The 24,851-nt window shown below is 38.4% G+C and overlaps 1 protein-coding gene across 10 annotated transcripts in view; it reads left to right on the top strand.

Annotated features, from left to right (window-relative positions):
• Window positions 1-24,851, top strand: part of LOC144036205 (roundabout homolog 1-like) — a 117,278-nt gene that overhangs the window by 32,088 nt on the left and 60,339 nt on the right. For 2 of the 10 annotated variants that reach the window (XM_077546649.1, XM_077546650.1), the window contains exons 3-4: window positions 2,734-2,858; window positions 3,714-3,797. The exons of 2 other annotated variants lie outside the window; for them this stretch is intronic. In XM_077546649.1, the coding sequence (XP_077402775.1) occupies window positions 2,771-2,858; window positions 3,714-3,797 (172 nt within the window). In that variant the 5' untranslated portion in view covers window positions 2,734-2,770. Of the gene's footprint in view, window positions 1-339; window positions 547-1,049; window positions 2,859-3,713; window positions 3,798-5,400; window positions 5,418-8,859; window positions 9,234-24,851 lie in introns of those variants that run through there. 6 more of the 10 variants (XM_077546652.1, XM_077546648.1, XM_077546647.1 and 3 more) reach the window with 6 other exon arrangements.

Here is a 24,851-nt window from a genome sequence, read left to right as displayed (position 1 = left end):
CACAAAACCCTGGCATTTGAACAGGGGTGTGTAGACTTATTCATCCACTGTTATCTGTAGAACCACAGGTTCGGCTTCATAATGTAGATAAATGCAATGTAGTCCGTCCTGCAAATGCCACATGTGCTTCTACATATATGATTTTGTCTGGGAAATATTATCTGTGCATGTTTTTATCTCTACAAAAGCAAGTCGGATGCGAGTAAAGATGGGCTATCGTCTGTTGCGCAGGTTGGAGGGTGTGGGGGAGTGTGGGGGTTGAGGGTGGGGGGGGGTGCTCCTGAAAGCTGATTCTGGTCACGCTCTGGTGCTTGCTGGAGTATTGTGATCTGTCTGCGGCGGTACAACGGGAGCTCCTGCTCTTTCTCATTGACAATATGTTAGATGGTGAGCTGTGATTATTCCCCAGCAGTCGGAGGGAGGAAGGAAATCAGCTCTCCCGTCACCTTTGATCAGAAGACTCTGCCCTCGGTTCAGTGCGCGAGAAGATGAGTTTAACAGATATTTTGTTATATCTTTCAGTAGGGAACTTTTGAAGTGTGCTAGGTATGAATGTCCCTTGTACTCGATGGTCACTTTATTGGGTACACCTTCATAATTTAATAAGAGTTCATGTGAGAGTTAGATCAAAATTGGGCTGGTACTACTCATAGTGGGCATTACAACATGTATTTATAATTTGAATTTGTTATTTAATGTGCATGACAGCTTCCTTTCTTCAACTCATTGAACCTATCACACATACACGTGCCGTCAGAGTTTAGCTTAATTTTCCACTCACATCACTTATCATATTACAATTTTTTTCCAACTTTCAATTTAGATTTATTTACACCAACATTCTGACACTCTGTCTGCATTTCTCATTTCCCTAAATAGTGCAGTGATGTTACTATCAGCCTCATTTAATTTTCACCAGTCTCCAAAATGCAATATCCCATGCTCAAATATTATATGCAGATTTTTGAGACAGTGCTGAATATTAATATAATCCATATTGAATATAGTATAGGTGTTGGATATTGTTCTTTCTGCCTCAAAGCATCTTTATGAGATTCTCTTATTGATGTGTCGAGCATGCTGATATGCCATGCTGCTACATTTGTTGACAAGATTCCCCACAATCTCATGAACCAGATCCAGACTATAGCACATTTGCAAGAGGCACTTGCTTTTGATCTATGCAACACATTTACATTTATCCTAATAACATAGCCTACAGCTACTTTGTGGCATTGCTTACATCTCCAAAACAGTTATGGTCCTTACTTATCAATGGGTGGACACTTTTTTTTGCTCAAGTGTTTTGGCATATTTGTAGCACTGGCTGTGGATGTTCATTTTGCAGAACAATTAAAGTGGCACATGATGGTGGTGGGCGGCGGGCGCCAAGACATCCCGGGAATCTGGCTGTCCATCAGACAGACGGGATGAGTTGCAAAGCTTTTTGTAGCACAGATGGCTGATCAGAAGAACTGACTTATTATTTCTGCTGCCTGTAGCTGTCCAGTTCTCTTTTCACTGATCTTACGTGCATTTCAGAGTGCCTGGAAAAATATACAGTTTCAAGAAAAAGTATGTGAAACCTATGGAATTGTCTGGATTGCTACATCGATTGGTCATGAAATGAAAAAAAAAAGACAAATCAATTAGTAGTAGTTCAATACCGCTAAAATTTATATATATAAAAAAAAAATTCTAGTTCCTGGTTGTAAAAGGGCCACAAGAGGGCATCACGATTACTGATGCCTTAAAGGGACGGCAACGTGAAAATGCAACAGATACCCGAATGAGAAGAACTTTGCGAACGTAGTAATTGGTTGTAGGTGTACGAAATGTAGTCTCTCTGAAGCACCGTAGTACGCGACGCGTGCATGTGCTTTGAACTTAGGCCGTTGCATTCTTAGTTGCATTAGTTCACCACTAGATGGCAAAAATTCGACACATTGTCCTTTAATTAATTGGTCGGTGTTTGTCCATTGTTGCGACTTAAAGATCTGAAAACAATTTATGACCAGTTTAATTGCAAAGGGTTCCCATGCATCCTCTTTCAAATGTTTTATTTTTTTTTATTTGGAAAGGACCAGGTAGAAATGGGAAGAATAGCGATTTCACTTGATCTTGTATTAGGCATTCACCAACTCACCAACCACAACATTAGATACACCCGGTAAAACTGCATCAAAACACAGAAAACTTTGTTGATTTAATTGTATTGTAATTTAATTAGTATAAGAGAGTAGAACAAATATTAGAAACCCCCCTGCAATAATACCATTGTAAAAGCAGCTCTTATATTTGTTCTTATTAGACGGTGCATGATGCATCCATCCATCCATGTGTATCAAATTAATTGGTTGGTTATTGTACTGTATATACAACTCGTGCTTCAATAGGAGACCAAATGTACAGAGTATGATTGAATGAACAGATTTCTGGTATACTGTACTTGGGTGGGGGCACAGAAAGATAACTGTGAAGCTGTAATTTCGTCACTTCGTACGGACGTGATCAGACTCGAAGAGAACGATTCACAGTTTGACTACATGCTGGGCAGGATTTAGAAGAAAGTCCATCACACTTTCTCTAAAAGAGCATGGCTTTGCACGGTGCATTATAGCAGGATCAGTGGTGTGAAGGGTTTGACTATGTCCATGAAATGGTATTAAAAAATGAAATTGTTAACATATTACTTATCGCTCTAATAACTTATTCACATGTATTTGGTTCCAGGTCCATTAAGTCCCAATTAAAGGCCCTGCCAGGAACCATGCTGGCTCTTCCCACCACATTCATTCTCATCAGCCTGCTTGGTGTCGAGCGAGTGGAGCGCGGCCATGCTGTGGACATTATGTCAGGTCAGAAAATGTTCAGTCAGTGAACTATCAAATTGCTCATTTGAGATATTTGTTAAGCTTGAAAGTTTGTTACATTTAATGATTTAGTTGGAAAAAATGTGTATATCTCTGAAAACAAGTGTGTCTGCAAACATGAAATGACTTCAGCCCAGCATCAACTACTGTAGGCTACACATTTACATTCAAATTAGGTCCAGTACAAGAGCTGCATCAAATAATCTTTTAAAAATACAGTATTAAGTTGGATTGATACCTACAGAGATGTATTTAACATGTTTATCAATGTTATATGTAATATAGTACTTAGAAACAGTTCTTGCATTGTGCTTTATTTTATTGCACGTGTGTCAAGTCAATTGCATCCTTGATGCCAGTTTTTACCGTATGTAAGATGAGGAACAGGATAGCTATCCCCGATGAGCAGAACAGCTGTTTGTTGATGCAGTTATACTGACCTCTTGTGGTTAAATTGGTAAAGTAACACCTAGTGATATCACTGTTCTTTAATAAAGACTTTATATTATTAATCTCTTTGATTTTAAAATAAACTTATATACGTCCTAAGATTTCCTAGGTTATGTTAAAAAAAATCTGTTCAGAAAATCTATTCTACTAAGTGTACTGCATTGCATCATATTTGAGGTTAATATCGTAACATAATATTGCTATTGTGTAAATTTGGTAAACAATATATGAGAAATACCTTTGATGCAGTTCTGATCCAAACCACGTCTAATTACAAACATAATGTGTTTTTTCTCACCTCACATATATTCATTTAATAATTGTGTTTAAAAAAGGGAAGTATTTAAACATGTGGCCGAGTTACTATGCCATTCATTTCCTTACAAACAGATAAATACAGAAGAAACCGTGACGCAATCACCCAAACACCTGAACTGCAACCTGCAGCAGACCAAGACAGCTATGGGTACAAAGGTACAGTACAATTTGTTGAGTGTTGACTAAATTTAGGCCTGTATGTAACAGATTTCCACATCATATGCCCTGTGTTATCATTGGCTAATTGATTTTTTTCTTTTTCTAACTTCTTTTAATTCTCTTGTTATACTGTATATTTTAAATGCTCCCTAAGCAAATTATCAATTACACCAAAAAAATATGGGTATCATTTAAGTTTCATCTTACTTTATAATAAATCATAGCAAACTGTCATAAATATGCTCACGGAGAGTGTTGCTCCAGGTTATGGTAATGAGAGTACAGTAGACCGCTGAAAGATAAATAATGACCTCAATTTCCAGGAATGGGACTTTGTTTCCATGTGCTGACAGACAATAATACCACTTAACAGTTAGGCAGCTGGACACATCCAATGTTGTGTCTAAAGCCAACAAAGCCCCCCCATTGTGCCAAGAGACAGACATTTGCACAATAATGGTGCCCTCCACAAAATAATAATTTTTTTTTTAGCATTATTCTAATGATTATTTGAACCTTGCAAAATAATTTACTCAAAAATTCATACTCGAAGAACAAAATACACATGTTGTTTGAGACTTTGTTAAACAACCATACATGATAGCAGCTACAGATGATTTAAAGTTTTCTATCAGCCTAACATGCATGTTTTCAAATGTGAAATGTGGTAGGAACTCTGAGTACCTGTAGAAACCCTTAAAAGCACGGGAGAACAGGCAAACTCAACATTAGAGGGCCCGAGCCGTTATTCGAACCTTGATACTGCTCAACTGTGAGACCAGTGTAAAATACCATTAACTCATTCACTGCCATTGACGTCTATAGACGGCAAAAATTTATTTGAACTATTTCTATTAGTTTAACATTTTTTTCCCACTTTTGTTAACAAGAGTATGAAAACCTAAAAAATTTTTTTTTTTACATTTAGATCAGATATTAAGAGTTAGAAGAGTTAACTAGAGAAGTCATGCGATTAATTACGAAACATCTTAATCGCTTGCGCCTCTCATTTTTAATAATCTTTTCTTCTTCTTTTTTTTAAAAAGGTTTTTTTTTAAAATAATCTTTTCTTTAAAAAAAAAGAAAAAGAAAATATAAAAAATCAGAGGCGTCAGGCGATTAATTTTTTTAATCATAATTAATCCCATGACTTCACCAGTTAACTGGCCATTAATCACAAATTTTATATCTGTTCTAAATGTACAATAATTTTTTTTTAGGTTTTCATACTCTTGTTAACAAAAGTGCGAGAACAAAATTAAATTATTATTATTTTTGACGTCTATAGCCGTCAATGGCAGTGAATGAGTTAACAAGCATGCATGTATTACTTAAAAAAAACAACATCTAAATTGAGGCTTGTACCAGCTATTTTTCATGGTTGATGAAATAGTTTTGATCTGCCTTTTTCTCCTTTCAAGATGAAAAACATTTTTTTTTCTCCCCCAAAAATGTGTCTTAATGCCCTAGCCAGAAAAAAATACGAGACTGTAAGAACTTGAAAGGCTCTTCATTCTTTAAAGTGTGGAATGAGACTGGCTACCACGCTGCTCATTTAAGAGAGAGACAGAGAGACGAGATGCAGCTATTGCATCAGATTCCCCTGCTGTGATTTGGGTGAGGAATGTTCAAGGTTCGCTGTCATTTTGCTTCAGTGCTTTGTATGACCCTCAGCAACGGCACTGATGTGCAGTGACAGATAGGCAAAGATATAAATGAGTGAAGCAAACTGAAAAAGCCAACAAACTGCCACAGATAAGAAATGCGGAGGGTAGAAAAATGAGACTGAACATGAAAAAAAAAGTGAGAAATGCTGTTGGCACGTGCTCTTGATTAATCGCAAAGATCTGCATTCATGAGTTATATGTTTTCACAAAACAAATATTTGTGGAACAATGCACACAGTTTATTCCATCATGCCATATTAAGAGATGCAGCGTTTGTCTTCTTGATATTTACTTTGAAGCAAAAAATAGGTCTCAGTCCCTGGCACTGTTTCCTGAAAATGTTTGCCATTTCATCTTTTCTGTTGCCATGAAGACAGGCATGTCTTTGTGTCACAATATTTTCACCATCTGTTCCTGGAAAAAATATTCCACTGCTTTGAAATGTGACTAATGGTGTAAATATTTGTCAGAATTCACAAGGCCTTCTTTTGGTGTGGCACCTGTTGTTGAGGCGACACAGACACAAAGACACACTCTCGTTTTTCGTGTTATGGTGGACCTATTCTTGTCAGTGTTTTGGAGTGGCACAAATTATGGAGTTGTTGCATGTCTCCAATGTAAACATGCCAGAAAGACGTATTCTGCATTCCCTATGCTATTGTTACTGTAGTGAGGGTCATTACATCACACAATTGTGTATGTATGTGCACACACATACATCTTACTGTGAATGTTACTATCTTTGTAAATGTATAAGTCACATTTTATGTTGTATTACCAATGTTATTGTTAAATAGGACCATAATAATTTAACAACAGGATAAGGATGAATGTTAGTTTAGAAGAGAGGGCTATTCTTATTCTCTTTTATGAATTCTGTTATCTCCTCCTCCATTCCAAAAACATGCATGGTAGATTTATTGAAGATCAGTGGTTCCTAATCTGGGTTGTATCGAACCACAAGGGGTTCGGTAAGTCAGTCTCAGGCGTTTGACGGCGGTCAAGACACACACCCGACTCGTATGATTTGCGATGACACGCCCCGCTTGGACATCATTGCCCGCAGGTGATCACGCTATATTGCTTGGCCTACCTGTGCCGCAGGGAATTTGGTGTGCTCAGTAGTCGACTTGTGGCTGTTGTGATGGTACGTCGTACCAATATATATGAATATTTTGTAATATGAATTCACTTGTATAACGGAATGCACGATGTTCCACAGGGTTCAATTCTGGGGCATCTGCTGTTTTCATTGTGTCTGCTGCCTCTGGGTGAGTTGAGTGATGGGAGTCAGCATCCTAAGTGCAATTTGCAGCCAAGTTGAGCAATTCTAGTACGGCACAGCTACCGGTAACTGTCTAACAAAACTGAAAACATTTCATTCGGCTGCATGGAGAATACAAGAACACAATGCTTTCTGAATTCAATGTGACGAGAGCCACATTTGATGAAAAGGCTACTCACCCTATACCTAAACCCTAAACATATGTCTTGAATTTGAAAAGAAAAAAAAAGTCACATTTTATTATTCAGTTAAGAAGGGTTCGGTGAATATGCATAGAAAACTAGTGAGTTTCAGCCAGTTTTTGAGATTGAAGAGCCCTGACTAATCTTGTAATGGAATTAAATTTACTGGAGAAATTAAATTCACATTTTTAAGACAGTAAGATAGTACTTTATATGAAAAGGCGTTAGAGCGTATACTACTCTCTAAAAATTGATTGGTTAAAAAAACTACCAATCTGGGTGGTTACGGGCATACCAATTTTATTGGTTGGCCAAAAAACCAATGAAATTGGTTACAATAGAAAGTAAGTCTAGGTAGATCACTTGGAAATATATTAATTGTTTCAATTTATTGTATTCTAAATGTATTTATTAATTATTATAAGTGATTACAATATATTATATAAATAATATAGTGTTTAAAAATGGAAATGTGTGTCTAGATAGATCACTAGGCGTGACCAGCTCAGTGGCCTAGCAGAGTGTCTACCCTGAGTCTGGGAGGTTGTGGGTTCAATCCCTGGCCGGGTCATACCAAAGACTATGACAATTAGACCCATTTGCCTCCCATCTTGACACTCAGCATTATGGGTTGGAATTGGGGGGTTAGATCACCAAATGATTCCCGAGCACGACCCCTACTTCGGCTCACCGCTCCCTCAGGGGATGGGTCAAACGCAGAGAACAAATTTTGCCCCACTTAGGTGGGAGTGACAATAAGTGGTACTTTTTTTTCAGAAAAATGTCAGCCTCTAACACAGATTAACAAATATCTTGGTCAGATTGACCAATTTGTATCTGTTGGCCTAATCAATAGGGTGTTGAGGTTCAGCATTTAACCTTAAAGATAATCATTGGCCAATTGTATTTATCATATATAGTTTTGGTTTAGCAAAAAAAAAAAAGGCTTTGAAATATTGTGTTTCTTTAATACAGCCATTTTACACTCATTTACCTAACAAAAAACACATTTTCTAAATTGTTTATAAGAAATAGGAATGAATGAATGTTTTGAAGGCAACGCTTTCCTCACTGAGTCTCTTCATCCTCTAGGGGGAGTGCTTACATTTTGACAATAACAGATTCCTAAAGCTTGCTGCAAAATGGCTCTACCTAATGCTTCAGAGGAAAAATACAGTAACTTCCCTCATTTAATCATTCACTTAAAAAAAAAAAAGCATCATATAAGCCAGTGCGACGGTTTTGTCAACATGTGTCATTTTGAGGCATTACATGTTCTAGCAGCATTACAACTGTAATGCAATTCCAATCATATCTAATTTCCCCAATGGCACACTGAGAGGTCAGGGGGTGAGAACCTGGATCGATTTTTGGTCATCTTGAGAAACACAATGCTGCTGCAGACAGGGCTCATTATGATGACCCCCCCCCCCCCCCCTCCTTATCACACCCGTAAAGTACAGCCTGAGCTGGTCTACAACAGCTCTAGAACAAAAATAAGAGACTTTTTTTTTTCTTTTCTAATTTTGATGTTAAAAGGAACACGTTTGAGTGTCGTTTTTTTTAGTTTGTTTAAAAGTGTCCTTTAGGTTAATATGATCATAGGCTTACTTGGTAATGTTCTATATTTATTATGGATACTTTAAGAAAATTGTGTAAAAACAGTCATGAGCACTTCATGCCAATATTTATTAACTATTAGTACTGTTAAGTGGTACAAAAGAGGAACTTAATTCTTGGGTGGTCGAGTCGAATCTCTTGTCCTGAGCAGCAGTAAAATCCGAGCCCTCCTCGTGTGCGCACTGACGACGCACACGCACACGCACATGCAGCGCCTCATCCAACCAACGCCGCTTCTTTCGCAGCAGTCTCGCGTGGGCTTCGCATTCAAAAAAAAAAAAAAAAAAAGTGGCCGCAACTACATTTCTATGAGATCATCGCCTTCTTGAACGAAATGACGATTGGACTCAGGCGATGGATGCAGCCAAGTTGCTTTGGCCGTTCGGAAGTGAGGAGTTAGAGCCGAGTGGAGAAAACCTATTTTGTCTCGATTGGGATACTTCATCGAGGATTCATCTAAACTTTAAGTGGGCATCTCTTCTCTGAGGTTCGCTATCGAGTTATTTGAATGCTACACGACCCAGACTGACTCGGCCACAAAAAGTTGGGATTTAGATGAACTAACTGCACCGCGACCCGCCTTCAAAGTCTGGAATACTCCGACTGCTGCTCCTTTGAATGATGCCTGCCTGTTTCAAGGGGATTTACTGGATTTTGGCATTTTTGCACCTTTGTTCAGGTATCTATTTATTATATGTACATCGAAGTGTAAAAGGGGCTAGTGATGATGAGGATAAGGAGGGGGAGGAGGAGGAGGATGTTGATGCATAATTAAAAATATAACTGTTTTGACCGTTTCCAAAATTGTTCAGATAAGCCAGTTAAGGAAATGGTTTATGCACTGCTAAAGATGGAAGGAACTTACAAGTTGCATCATTGGCCCGTTTTTTTTTTTTTGTCGACTTTATGTGCCCTCAAGTGCCCCCTATTATCATCTACTGTACATATAGGTATCCCTTGCAAGCCTCCTTTATTCAGCTTTTATCTCACCAGAGGAAGTTAATTGCCAAAATAGGTGTCGGAATGGGGAGAAGAATTACGTGAAAGTATGTTTTATGCATAAGCGCATTGGCATGTGTGTGGCTGCCTATCTTCAGTCCTCAGCGTGCGCATGCGACACAGGAGCTGCCGGTTAATGAGGAAGACTGCATTGGATCAGTCCCATAGCACCAGTCAAACCAGTACATGTGTGGTATTTTAACTGGATGGGGAAACAAGGCCCCTGTGAACTGTCATTGTTCTGCAGAGTGGGCTCATTATGAGAACGTTTGAAATCTTCAAGGAGGACACTTAACAATAACAACAAGGTTATCAGCTTGTTAGGTGAGATTGTATTGTGCTTTATACTGTTCCGTAAATGATGGGTGTGTCACCTTTTGTGTGGCATAAATAATGTGAAAAGTCACATTGTTGGAGTATCAACTGGGGGAATTAGTCATATTGCAACAGTACTGTTTATGAAAGGATTTAATAGCGAGGTGATATATACACTGCGTTGACTCAAAAAATGTGTGTGAATGTTCAGATCGTTTCGAGTTCTTATTTGAGAATGTTCTGATAAGGCATGATTTGTTGACTTGGTGAGACCACTTGTGAAAGAATTGGGATATATTGTTTATTAAAAATCTATTCTGATGTTTATTAGTCTTTGGTCAAACGTGCAAAAAGTAGAGAAATAAATTCCCATTTCCTGTTTGCACCTGCCTCACTCAGTCTGCACAGACAAAGACAGCTGTCAGTAACATTCATTCATTCGCGGTAAATGTCAGACACTGAGTGATGGATTTATTTAGTGCAGCATTTTGAGGGCTGTGGGGATTTATCAACTTCAGAATAGCTCTGCGTTGATGATTAATAGTTTTATTTGCATATCATTGTATAATGAAAACATTGACCTTCCATAGCTTGTCTATTGTGGTGTTGAATTTTGAGTGGATATTTTGTGACCATGAATGTAGCCAGAAACAAAAAAAAAAGTGGACCTTCTCCACATCAAGAGCTCAAAAATAAACACCACGACAACAGGTTTCCGGTTTGTTGTCTTTACCCTTCCAAACTGACAAATCTTGGTCCGACCACATTGACCACAGACCTTTACGAGCCCTGCAGCAGTTCTCTCTATAAGTCATTATTGTTCCCCGTTCTGTCTGTTGCTCTTAAAAAAAAAAAAAGCCTCAGATCTGCCTTTTGGCGTGGTTTGAAGATGTAGTTACTTCAAAATTAAAGAAACCGTTGGCAACAAGCTGGTAATTCTATTGATTTATTCAACTGAAGATTCCTGACATGAAAGACATGCCCTACAGGAATGACTCGATAATATTGAGCAAGGAATAAAGTAACATTTTGGATTCTCGTGAGATTCTTCTTCCAGTATACGGACACTCACTGATTGACTCTGAACAATCCATTTGTAGCATAGGTCACAGATGTTTGAGCTACTTGCAGCAACACCTGTCAGTATGCACTGTACTGTATTTGTATGCATTTATAACAGTGGTTCTTAAAGGGGAAGTCAACCCCAATATTCTATGCAGCCCCACTAAGCGATATTCTGGTTGATATTGTGTTAGCGGAATATGAGTTAAGCAACAAAATCCAGCCGTTTTTATCCATCTCAGGGGACGGCCATTTTGCCATTTGCTGTTGAGTGAAAATGTCGTCCCAATTGCTCAGATCTCAGATAACAACCAATCACAGCGCAGCTTCGGAAAACAGGTGAGCTGTGATTGGTCGTTGCCTGAGCTCTGGAGTAACATTGATGTTATCTTCAGTGACAAAATGGCCGCCCGATGAGATGGACAAAAACGTCATAACTCATATTCCAAAAATGTAATATTAATCCAAATGTCATGTTTAGACTAGTGAGGTCACATGTAACATATTATTGTCAATAAATGTTTAACTTCCACTATAACTGTTTTTGATCAAAAGCCTGCCTACGAAAACAGGGCCCCTAATACTTTGACCAGCGAGTGCCATCTCTACTTGAAAATTATTGCTTGCACTAACATTTCATTAAAATGTCACCACTCTATTCTTTCAGCATAAAGCCCTTACCGTTTAAACGCTGAGCTCTTAAAGTTTGAGGTTAAGCATTTCAGTTGTACTGTGACATGCCACCTGGAATTACTTTGGGAGTTTAATTTCTGGCTGTATAAAGCTGCCACCCGTAATGGATGCCAGATGATACATAACAGTCTAAATGGCCATCATTAAAAAAAAACATGCACTTGTGTCCATGTGGCTTTGTACTACACATCTTAATTATGCATCCCCAGAGTGATGCTGCGACTCGCCTTGCCATTTTACCTGCTTTGTTTGGAGGGTCTGTTTAAACAAGGAGTCATGGTGGGAAATTCATCTAATTCTGTGCTTCCCTTGTAAACAGCTCTTAACAAGTCGATATTAAAATGACCTCCAAAGATGCTGTCGTTGAGCGAAAAGGCCAAAAGAAACAAATTGAGTTTTTTTTTTAAACAGTAGATAGATGGTTACACTGTACTACAAGCACTTTCTCTACTAAACATTTGATCTTTTTACCAGTACATATCTTATTTTTGTCTTATTAAAGAAAATGTCAGGTATTTTGGAATAAAAAAGAAAAGAAAAAGAAAATGCGATAGTTCGCAAGGTTCGAGTAATACATTTTGGTCTTCAATTGAGATTGATTGCAGAGTGATTGTGCTGCTATGAGGCCAGTGGATGAGTCAGAGGAGAGGAGGAGAAAAACTACAGTTAACACTATTTGAATGCTTTTGAGCAGTGGCCAGCAGTGCTTCACAAAATCACACACCACACATGTCCAATCTCATTCATGAAAATTTCTGTTGTGTGGGAGGTGGAGGGGAGGGTGGGTTTTGTGTGCATTTTATTATTGTTATAGACTTATAACAATAGCGCTCTGTCGTCCCAAATCCAAGAAGTGATCGTGGTGGGGGAAAAAACCCCAAACTCAATTACAAATACTTTATGAAAAGATTTTTTTTTTTCAATTTTATTTCGAACATGTATATAAAGAAAAAAACTGATTATAAAAGTACATGTGTAAAGACAAAATATAAAAAAAAAAACATAAAACACAACATTCAAGCAACGAAAGCAACATAAGAAAGCCCGTTAGCTTGTCACAGTAGTTTGGTCATACTTACTTTTATATTTATGTTTTGCTTTTATTATTTGCTAAGAAGAAATGCTACTTTCACTCTGTTATATTGAGCTACAGTTTAGTTATCAAATGCATGTTTATCTTCCTTTTGTCAGAAAGGCTTCCAATCCAACATATCTACTATGATTGATGTTTGACTCCAATCAAATGAAGCCAAGCAGTCACATGACCACACGCGCAGTTAGCATCATCACAGTAAATTGTATGCATACATCAACAGAAAACAAGTCATATGTGGTAAATAAAAACTACAGCGACAAACCGCATGTCACGAGAGGTACAGATTGTTAAAAAAAAAGAAAGAATACAACTGCTGATGGCAGCGTGGCTTGTGCAACTTTTAGCCATGTCAAAGTAAGACAGATTGGATTTGGGAGTTATTCCATCCTGCTATGTGCTACAGCTCCTCAGAGGACAAACTGCCCGAGACATCTGGCTGACTGGAATTGGTAGTAAACAGGTTTGGGTTCACATTATGTATTACTCAGGTTTTGGTGAGTGACATTATTGTGACTCGAAATACTGACAGACACTTGTTATAGAATGCTGTACCTTGGGTAATGATGGTCTGATTGGAGGGAGCTAGCCTATAGCGGCATCTCGCAAGCTAACAAGACTCCCCCGGGGTCCTTCTGGAGTTGACAGTGATGAGCTGAGGCTCTCGGCTAATGAGGGCTTTTTTCGCCATGGATGATGGGGCTGATGGGATATCTTTGTACACCAACGAGGTCTCATTTTGTATCAGATGGAATTGTCAGATTCCTTCGGTCCTCGGGGGCCGAGTATTACTGGCTTTTAATAGGCTTGACTGGAAAACTGTTTGATTGAAGTGATTCTTGAAAATTCAATTATTGGAACATAGGCCTATCTACACATTTACAAACGTAAATCTTTATTTTTAGTGGCACTCGCAGTCATTTTTATATTTAGCTAAGCTACCGATACATGAGAATTTTTTTTCATTATGATGCAATCATACCAATGAGCATAATATCTCTCTGACAGTGACTACTGATGCCAGTGTTTGGCTGTGAACAAATATACATTCATACATTTGCAATGGTGTTAGAATAAACTTGTGTTTATGACTTGCGCGCTGAAATCTGTATCTCATGATTGCTTCCCTTGTTTACTCACTGATTTCCTGCAATGCGTTGCGTAGTCTGAACACGGTTGTCCACCCTAGGGAGAGTAAGGGGGTGGGTGTTGGAGTTCACAGGTCATCACACTTCCACACAGGCATGCACAAGCACTCCAAGACACACACATAATTCCTAATTTTGAAGAGGATCGATTACTGCCTGCCATGCTACGAGTTGCAGGTTCCTAGCCTAAGGGAGCCTCCCACACCTGTAGTAGGCTATATCCCTTTTGCATCCATCATTTGTCTCTGGAAGAACAGGAAAGGCGTTTTTGTTTATGTTATGACTTATGTTATACCAACCATGGAGTATTTCTAAAGCACAGTTTTCTTTGTTTTGGTATTTTCCTACACTAGCTCAGGGAGAAGTGGGCTTCGTGTACTGTGGGAGGGAACGCAGCCGACTCACGGCCATTCGAAGAGGCTCTCCTCATTTCCTTTGAATTCAGCACAGAAATAGAGCCGTGTAGGCTGCATGGCATGTACTATATTGATGGGCTTGTTCAAAGTTGTTGTTCAAAGAGGATCTCTACTTGCAGGTGATGTAAAGTAGGCTGCTGTTAAAGGGGAAGTCAACCGTAAAAAAATATTGACATTAATATGTTATATGTGACCTCGCTAGTCTAAACATGACATTCTGATTAATAATACATTTGTGAAGATTTGAGTTATGCGCCCAAAATCCAGCCGTTTTTATCTATCTCAGGTAGCAGCCATTTTGCCACTTGCTGTCAACCGAAGATGACATCACAGTTGCTCAGGACTCAGGCAACGACCAATCACAGCTCACCTGTTTTCTGAAGCTGAGCTGTGATCGGTTGTTGTCTGAGACCTGTGATGTAATTTTCACTCAACAGCAAATGACAAAATGGCCGCCTTCTGATATTGATAAGAACTGTTGAACGCAATATTAACCAAAATATTGTATTTAGACTAGTGGGGCTGCATAAAACTCAATGGGCACTTTGAGACTGATCGTGCCTCCATGTGTGACCCCTCACCCCCGTCCAATCAGCTATTAAAATTGTTAACGAAATGTGATGACATCTACCACACACGTCCACAAAGCTCAGGATCTGTCTCCCTGCGCTTGGATCAAATCCACCAAAATGGCGCTTCAATTTAGACCTCCTTTTCGCTAGCCTAAAATCGAAACTACTTGTAGCAAGCCTAAAATCTCGTCTTCTTTCGGTCACCGAATCGTCAGATGTGTCAGGGGCTGGCAATGAAATACACCGGAACGCTTATCGAGACAATGTAGCAAACTCATATTCATGCTAATCTAGACTTGCCTTTACACAAGAATGACGATACAGCCGTTTTTAGGCTGAGCGGACGGGCGCTCGTCTATCAAAAATAGTCTATCTATGAAAAAATGATGATGACAAACATACACACAGAATCATTTGAAACTTGTAAAGCTTAGGTCCTGAAGGGCATTCATTTCTGAATTGTTGTTTATACATCCAGATTTACGACTTTTGCGGATAAATCAAGGCATTCATAGCCATGTGTTTTTAAGTACTTCAAGCGACTTCTAAGACCTCTAATATGTTGTTATTCTTCAAACTGAAACAAAATGTTGTACCCCGGTGACCCTGCAAGTTGTCCATGTATGATTGAAGAGAATCTGGCCATGATTGAGGTGCTTTCAGAACGCATGCAGTTTCTCTCGGATGTGGGTTCACCAGTCTTCGGGTGAATTCATATTTTGAAAAGCCGGCTTTAAAGGTCATGGAAATAGTATGACCTGAGAGATGCTTCTTGAGGTTACATCTGTGGGAGGCATCTCTTCTCCAGTGGGGCGTTATATAATCAATACCATCAATATGCTTTGTGGAGAATCTTCCATGGTGTTTTCACTTTCACACCCAAATACACCCAAAGAGGACATATCACATAAAACGTGAATGCAGACTCACAGAAATCATCATTTAAGTCGGCACAAATTAATTGCAAAAAAAAAAAACCTAATGGATAACTATTATAAAAGGGAAGACATGAGTCGTGCAACTCATCTCTCTGCCATCTCCTCCATCCTTCTCATCTTTCCCCTTCAATTCGTCTGTCATTACTGACAACGTTCAAAGCCCTCTGCGCCGAGATTGCGGCATAAAGAGTCTTTTTCCCCACAAGAGCTTCTCTCACAGAGAGAATAACATTAATGCATTTAATTAGATGATCTATTATTAGATGGCATTGCTTTGAGTTCACCTGTCAACCCACTGGCAAGACTGAAGCTTATGGATTTACAAATGTGTATTATTCTTTTTTTTTTTTAAATCAAATAACGAAAAAGCCCCCGAAAATCTATCCCATGAAGCTGGTTGGCTGTTTTCAACTAATAAACATCTACCCTAAAGTTAGATGTTAGTTACCTCTAAATATCTACCCAGACGTGGAAAATTTGCAAACATTAACTTTACACAGCAACAAATTACTCGATTTATATATTATATGATGTTCAATAGTACTTTTTTCAGACCAAAATCAGTATGAATACTCAACTCTTGAGTAGTCACCGACACCACTAGTACTTTTGATACGTAGAATTTTACAAAAACAACAAACAAACAAACAAAACAAAATAATGACAGACCATTTGACAGAAATATATCTATTTCCCGTCAAATTTCATGAAAATAATCTAAATTTTGTATTCTTCTAACTTTTAGTTGCTGATTCAAAGACGGCCTCCACGAGAGTTGCGAGTACCGATACCTTGAAATAAGACCTGGTATCGGGACTTGCCTTACCCTAACATGTTAAATAATAAGTGACAAATCTCACATCAGGTTTTCTTTTTATTTATTTATTCATTTCAGCAAAAAAAATAAATAAATCAGCATAAAGCGCTCTTTACAATGCTGTTTGATTGAAATGCTGACCCAAAATAGATATTGCATTTATCTTGGTTTGGAATGAAGTACATTTTAAGCAGGGTTATATTCTGGCTTGACACAAATATCGACTTGCTAGACAATAGTCTGTGCTCAAAGAGTTGCTGAGTGATCTTTAATAAATGCGGATAGCACCATTGTTGCACCATTATAGTTACAACAGATCCCACCCACACATTCCTGGCCTTCATGAGATTTTCTGGTACAACCAAACTAAACCTTCATTAAATAACGAGAAAAGTGGAATGTTCCTAATGTAATTACAATTTAATGGTCAATTGCTCCCTCGTAAATCATAGCATTGTGTATTTAAAGGAAAGATGAAATATGACCACCATATTGGACTCACTGCATTTAATGCCATCTCTTTATGCAAATCCAGTACAATAGTTAATAATGTATTATCAAGGACTCATTTTACATCACTGGATGCTACACTATTTTGATTTTGGTCATGATGGTGGTACTTGAAGAGCCCAGTATTTTTTAGGTACTACTTCACATTGACTCATTTATAGACATTTCAATCAAAAGAACATAAAGCGGAATTATGTTTTTTTTTAGCCAAAAGCCTTTCGTTTGATGTTCAGTCAACTAAGTAGTGTTGAGTGGAAAGACAAGCAATTAAAATTTCACAGATTGAAATAAACTGCTTCAGGTTAATGGGGAGGATAAATTGGAAAAGAAGTGAACTGAGATTTTGTCAATGTCTCAATGAGCAGCGTTGTCTCTGATAGACAGATGTGGCTGGCTGTTTTATTTTGAATTATTTTAATTACCCCTTGTACCGATTTTTAAAGATTAAAAAGGGAACTCGAGGCACTCATTAATCTCCTGGACTTTTAGTCCCTATAATGTAGTTTATCTCACTACATAAAGCTTCACCTCCAATCATCGAAAACTTCCAGCAGTCATTTATGTTTTTTGTTGTTTAAAACCCTTTCCATCGTCTGTTCATTTGGCTAGCCAATTAAAATGAAATATGCCTACAGCTTCTAATCAACGCAATTCTTCAGTTACATTTGCGATATTAATGAATCAAATGAGCAGCATCAACTGTTGCCAAGATTTTCAAATTGGAAGCAAGTTTTCAACCTCTTACTCGAGAGTCCCTTAGGGTCCATATGGGAAATGTGGCCAATCTCGGCAAGTTTAGATAATCATTGTGCTTCGGCTGCTTATCACATCACTGCATCAGGGTGATAACCGCTGGCAGAAGGCCACGAACAGAGTCTCATTTAGGAATGCAGACAACACAAAGTGACTGGACTTCGTATGCTGCATTACTACAAAACCAAAGCCACCAAATGAAACAGTGTAAGAAGTTAGTGGCTGTAAACATGCAACTGAATTAAAAAGTAAGGCAGTGCAGTTTACAGCAACTGCTCAACTTCGCTGAATCCCATCACTCAACTCTATATTTAAGGAGCACTTTAAAACAACCACCGATGTTTTCTTGATATGAAATCCAGAGGCAGCAGTTACAATGAAAACAAAATAAGCCAGAGAACTGAACCTTGTGGAACACCACACGTTCCGTTATACATGTGAATTCCTATTTGTTACGGATTACAACAATAATTCACATTTCTATTGCACATGAAGAATCCTAACCCTAAATATATATATATATATACTGTATATATATATATTAGGGGTGTTAAAAAAAATGTCGGCGATATATCGCGATATTACCGTGCACGATTTTCGTATCGATTCAATAAGTGGCCAAATCGATTTTTAAACATAATTTTTTTATGGAAATATTCAACAAAACGTCTTACTTGACATTAGCTTTTAAACCAAGAGTGCCATCTAGAGGAGTCAAACAATATCACAAGTGTTTCATGAATTTATTTGTCTATCACTGCTGATTAGTATTTTCAAAATTTTTAATAAAAAAAAAAAATCGCAATAATCGACTTATAGATTCGTACCATGATTAATCGTATCTAATGGAATCGTGACCTATGAATCGTGATACGGATCGAATTGCCAGGTACGAGGCAATTCATATATATATGTATATATATATATATATATATATATATATATATATATTGGTATTCCTATTTGGTCAGCTACTACCGTCTTGCATTCTCCAGAACCGCTATCCCCCCCTCTGACCCCCTCCCCAAACTAACACAGCCAAATATAACACATTTAAGCACACAAGCATAATATATTCTCAGATTACTGTCTGACTATATAATTTTATCACCCTCTACCAGACAAAGTTGAGAGCGCTAATAGTAATGGTTTGAAATTTCATTGGAAGAAATGACTGGTCTTTCCTGCAAAAAGAGAGAGAGAAAAGGACCTTTTCAATCACAGCATACGGGGCAGTGAAAAGCAATTTGTCAAGTCCACATTTTGAAGACTACTTGTATTTGCTCAGTGGAGTTGATTGACACAAGCAGGTTTGTTGCGGGGGAAAAAGGTCAGGATATGATGGACTTCCAGCAGCCATTTCGCTTCCTTGCTGAACTCTGACATCAGTTTCTGCTGCTCTACTTTATTGCTGTGGCAGCATTGCTTCTTTTTTTCCAACAGGTAATAAGGAGGTTGTGCAGGGTAGAATTTTTTCCCCATTCTGTGTGCCTTTTAAAAATGAAGTTCTTGGCGGAAGGACCGACTGAGTCATGGTGGCAGAATATCTTCCAACATTCAACGTTTTTGTGATCTCGATGATGCATCATCAGTATCGTCCAGTTACATTTTGTTTTTTATAGCACAACAGACATTTTCTCAAAGTGCTTAACATTTGAAGCATCTCTAGAAGTACACTTGAAGAAAACCAAACAAACGCCACAAGAGCTAGCACAATTCCGGGAAGCAAGCAACAAAAATACTAGGCATGTTCAATACCACTTTTTTTTCCAGACTGGAACCAGTACAAGTATTCATAGATACCGATATCAAGTACCGATACCACTAGCACTTTTTTTATGATACATAAAATTTCAATCAACATAATTCACTGATGTGACAAAAGGTCACAGTGTAGCACCAACTACTGGCAAGGAAGACTTATTGTATGTCAGATTTTTTATTTTTTTGCCGTAAGTGTCGGTGGTTGGTATAGGATCGTGACAAGCTAAACATAAATGGTAGAGCGCATGGCAAATTTAAGAGCTGAAGGGACTCAACCACCACTGGAATGCATCTACTAATTCAGCCTCTTTCCCCTGCTGTCTGTTAAAAATGTTACTTGCTCTCCAGAACTATTAAAAGCATAGATCAATGAAAAATATTTTTGTTGTAAAACAAACAATGAAACCTAGTGGCGCTAGGTCTGGGGCTTTTTTTTTTTTAAAGGTGGTGGTTGTTGGACTGGCTAACATTGACGTTAGCTAGCCGGATGGGCTAGCGAGTTGATTACTATACTGAGCCGAGTTTTGGTCAAAATAACATTTAGCTCACATCTGGGCTGCTTCTACCAGAGGCTTAATTAAGTAAAAAAAAAAAATGAATCGAGGTCATCCAGATGTTCACACACGTCACACAATGACACCATTTAAAATCTAATAAAAAAATATGCAGTATGTATTAATTGGATTAGTTAAGAAATAATCTTATTTAAATGGTGAGGATGGGGAGATGACACAAACGCACACACTCCAGGTGGTCAAATCGCATCATTCACTTTATTAAATGACTCTTGTTTCCACAAATTTGCATTTGGCACCAGTCTGGAACAACCCCGCCCTTGGATGATTCTTATCAACTGGTCTTTTGTCAAACTTTGTGACTAATATGCTGCAGAATCCATAAGATTTATAGTAGCTAGTGTCAGATGGGTAAAATGATGGAGGCAACTGATTCTCTGTGGCGACAAACCGAAAGGAAAAATAGAAGACTTTGTGAATTTAGTATGTTGACTTTTCCTAATGTTTACTTTTTTTCCCTTCTTTAAATACTTTTTGGAGATAACTGTACCCCTGCGTCCCTGTATTTGGGTCCACCTTTTGCCTCACACAATCGCCACAACTCCTTGACAGATGCTATAGGCCTATTTCCTTAAAATAGCATGAAATTAATCGCATTTGTCTATTCTTTGGCTACAAGGGGGCGGTTAATACTGATGTCAGCTTCTATAGCGAGTACCGATACCTTTTATATAATAATAATAATAATAAGAAGAAGAAGAAGAAGAATTATGAGTATCGGTACTCGCCCGTTCCTACTATTTTCACATGTAAAATTGTCCAGTATGTCAACAAAATATTAATAAAAAATATTATAAGTAAATAATAAATAATATAAAAAAAAAATTATTTGAATTTTTCTAAATAATATTCCTTAACCTCATTTTCAAATCATGTTGAAACCATAGTGAAATATTTCTGAGGCAAAAAAAAAAAAAACTCCACAGTACACCCTCCATGTTGGTTGCAGCAGGAATGCGTGTCTGCTGAACAACCAAGAAAAATTATAAATGCAGCAGACAGAGTTACGACTTCTAAATGCATGTGCGGCGGCTATAATGTTGAGTTAAAAATAAAATCACACTACTGCAGATGTGAACTCAAAATATTGTTTGAGTGACATATGATACAGTGAGACTTTTAAGATTACGCCAGGGATTCTGTCAAGGAGACTGAAACCACTGTAAAGCTTAATAAGGATAAATCCACAGCCAGAGGGCACTTGGACCGGCTCTGCTTCTCCCGATCATGTCCAACACCAAATCCTTTGGAAAATCTTAACATGTTTTTACACTTGGGCTTCAGTGTTGAATAAACAAGTGATGTATATTGATCCTGAGAGACGCTGCCAGGCAGATTTTCTTGCCTTTGGGCAGAGTAAGTCTCTATTTAACAGTCATGCCCTGTGCTGTGATGAACATTAATAAATGCATTTCCCCACTGTTCAACAAAAGGGTAAAATAAACACATATTGCACTAACAGGAAATTTTTGCTTTAGTCAAACCTTGGAGACAGTCACCCTTTAATTTGTGAAGAAAAAGAAGGGGAAGCCAATACATTCCAGAAATTCTTTCCCAGGTTGTATAAACTGCAATTAAGTGGAACAATTAAACACTGTCATTCACAAATATCCAAGGGAAGGAATGTGTTTCTGTGTCAGTGTGGCCGGGAAGACACAGACTGCAGGTGGGCTTTTCCACAACATTTGATCCTCCCAAAATTGCAGTCATGGAAGGGGCTTTTTAATCTTGCTTTATCAATATTTCTCTCCCCCTGGCATGCAGACTTCTAACAGCACAATGGCCAATAAAAATGTCCCCGGAGATGAAAGTCAAGGTCATGGACATGATAACAACTCCCATTACTGTACTGCAAAGCCAGATGTTGAGAGGAAAGCAAACCGAGGGAAATGTGCTACCACAAATAATATGCAAGATGGGCATACTGCAGATTGAACAACAGCCAAAAAGGGAATTACTGCCAATATGTATACATTTCTATGGTCAACAAATGAAATGTTTAAAAACACCAATTGTGTCTTTTTGAGTAACGACCCAAAACGTAAACATAAACACAGATGCACAACACTGATTCTTCTTGTTAATGCAAAAATTATTACCAGGGAAAAGAGGAAGGAATAAAATACTTATGTTGCCATCTGTTAAATGTTCAGTGGGAAGGTAACATGCAATTAAGTCCCCAGGGCAGAATCAGTCGAGAACACTGCTGGTACGTGATAAAAATCGGAGCCAACTAGGTCAACAGGATACTTAAAGAACAGAATAAATCCATCAAGAACGTTTGGTACATACAATACACAGTACCTTCCAATTCCTTTGCCATTATGGACAAACAAGATGCAGGGGGTGTTAACCGCTAACCTCCCGCTGTTCACTACTGCCAGGAGTCCAGCGGCAAACCCGACATGCTTCTCCTCACTCCATTAAAAGTACAATGGAAAGTGCAGTCTCTGTTTATGTCATTGGTGTTTACTCAGGCAGAGCTAAAAGTCAGACTTCCGGTGAAGAAAGTAGACAGTGAAGAGGCCCAGATGTTGTTTGTTGTTGTTTTGTATTAAGGAAAACAACACTAGGGATGATATATATATATATATATATATATATATATTTCAATACTGTAAAGGTCTAGAATCGTATGTGTCAGGTTCATTCAACCTAGAACATTTAAAGTTACACAGACACAAGGACTGGAAGACAAAACTTCTTCCGTAACTTGCAAGGAGAGCAGAGAGTCGTCACAAGCTCCCAAAACCCGTGTCGAATCTCTTGTTTCCCTCTCTATTTATTTAGTTAGGTGTACTCTAGGTTACAAAAAAAAATGTTGCACCTTTAAAGGGTGGGGAATATGCAATGGTGCAATGCTGCATTATTATAACACATTTGTCTGCTTGGGTGGGAGTGTATGCGTGTAAGCATGTGATCTTGCCAGCTGCTACAAACACCCCGAAAGTTCCATCAGCATCCTTATTTTTGGGCGTAGTTCTTCTTTCGATCTGAGCCCCAGACTGCGTGACTCATCATAAACACAGTTACAGGCTCGAGACAAGAACAGTTCATTTAAAAGCATTTTAGCAAATACATGATAACGTATATACACTTTTGTTGCAAGAGTATGCCGAGAAATATTTTTGGGGAGGAGTAATATGGTGGTCCCGCGGCTTCAAAAGTCAGTCAGATCAGTGGTTTGTCTTGTTGCTTGATTCTTCTTCTATGCTTTCTGTTAGCTGCCTGTGGCTGCGCTACAGCGCCACTCCAGACTTGGCATATACATTACAGCCGTTAAACGTCCTCAGCGTCTTCTTTTGGAAACAGGCACGTTTCTGTGTCTACAAGATTCTTCAGTGTGAACAGGGCCTAAATACAAACAAACTAACGAGAAAACGAGGAACACCTGGGCAAGACGTGGTTCGAGAGAGCGTTTGACACGGAACAGGGTGGACGAGAACAGGTGGATATGAAAAGCTAACGAGTAGAAGAGACACGAATAACGTACACACAAAGACATGACTTAATATGACACAAAACTAAAGCTTAACTGAACAAAGTCAACATTTTTTTCAATCAACAAAAGTGTATTTATTGCCTTTTTTTTATCACCATGGGGATGAGACAAAATAAACATCTTGACTTGCTAGAACATAAAAATCTAAGTGTTGCTGTTGAACATTCTGTTTTTTTTAAATCTAGCTTTCATCTCATTTAGTCCCCCCCAAAAAACAACAAAAAACAATGAAATTACTTCTCCTCAGGCAAAAGCGTACAGTATGTTCTTTACAAGATATGGCTGTTGCATTTATTGCGATTTCCTAAGAATCTTGGAAAAACTCCCTGGGTATATTGGGCTGCCTGGTTTGAACTCCTTCAGGGTGGTACTCGAGTTCAGGTAATAATCCCATTCTGCCCCAGGTGGGGATTTATCATTCCCACAACTGGGGCTCTGCTGAATATATTTTCTGATCTGTAAGGTTTTAAGTCTCCAGCATTTTTTTTTTTAGAGCTCTCCTCTCTGAAAACCACCAGCTGTAAAACACTTAGTCGACAAGGTTATTTTGGGGGTATTGCACGCATCCATGTCAGACACCATGTCTGAAGGGTTAGGCCTTGTGGGATTCTTCATTCTGAGCTGACAGCTTTTGTGACCTCAACGCAATAACTTCACTTTGGCTTGGATGCAGTCATCATACTCTTCTTCTATACCGTATAAATATATGCGGTGTTATTCTCTGGGGTGGGGTCCATCTGAGACCACCAACATGGTAGAAAATTACATTAAAATTCGTCCCCATGTTATTACCATGATCTCAGTGCTCTGGTGGTGTTGTTTTTTTAGAGCCTACCTCCACCCTCTATCAGCTAATTTAGCGTCCTCCCCACAAACCGGAGTATTCAAAAAATGTGATGCATCAAAAGTTACTCTTCTTTTCTTATCTGTCCCCGGAACTTCAAGCCAACATTGTTGCCTCAGGCATGACTGGCCGGAAAATAAACTATTTAATGTATTTTGTAGGGGCACAGGTGCTACAAATGACCTTTGTTGTATGTACATACTCAATTTTGCATCTGTGTGCATGTTTTTGCATACTGATTTTGCCTCTGGCTGCTGGCCCTTTACAGATAAGGCCTGATCTTGTGAGGCCCCACT

This window comes from Vanacampus margaritifer, chromosome 16 (genome assembly GCF_051991255.1).
Source record: "Vanacampus margaritifer isolate UIUO_Vmar chromosome 16, RoL_Vmar_1.0, whole genome shotgun sequence".
Taxonomy (NCBI): domain Eukaryota; kingdom Metazoa; phylum Chordata; class Actinopteri; order Syngnathiformes; family Syngnathidae; genus Vanacampus; species Vanacampus margaritifer.
The sequence above is the reverse complement of the archived record's forward strand: the minus strand, read 5'-3'. Positions and strand labels throughout refer to the sequence as shown.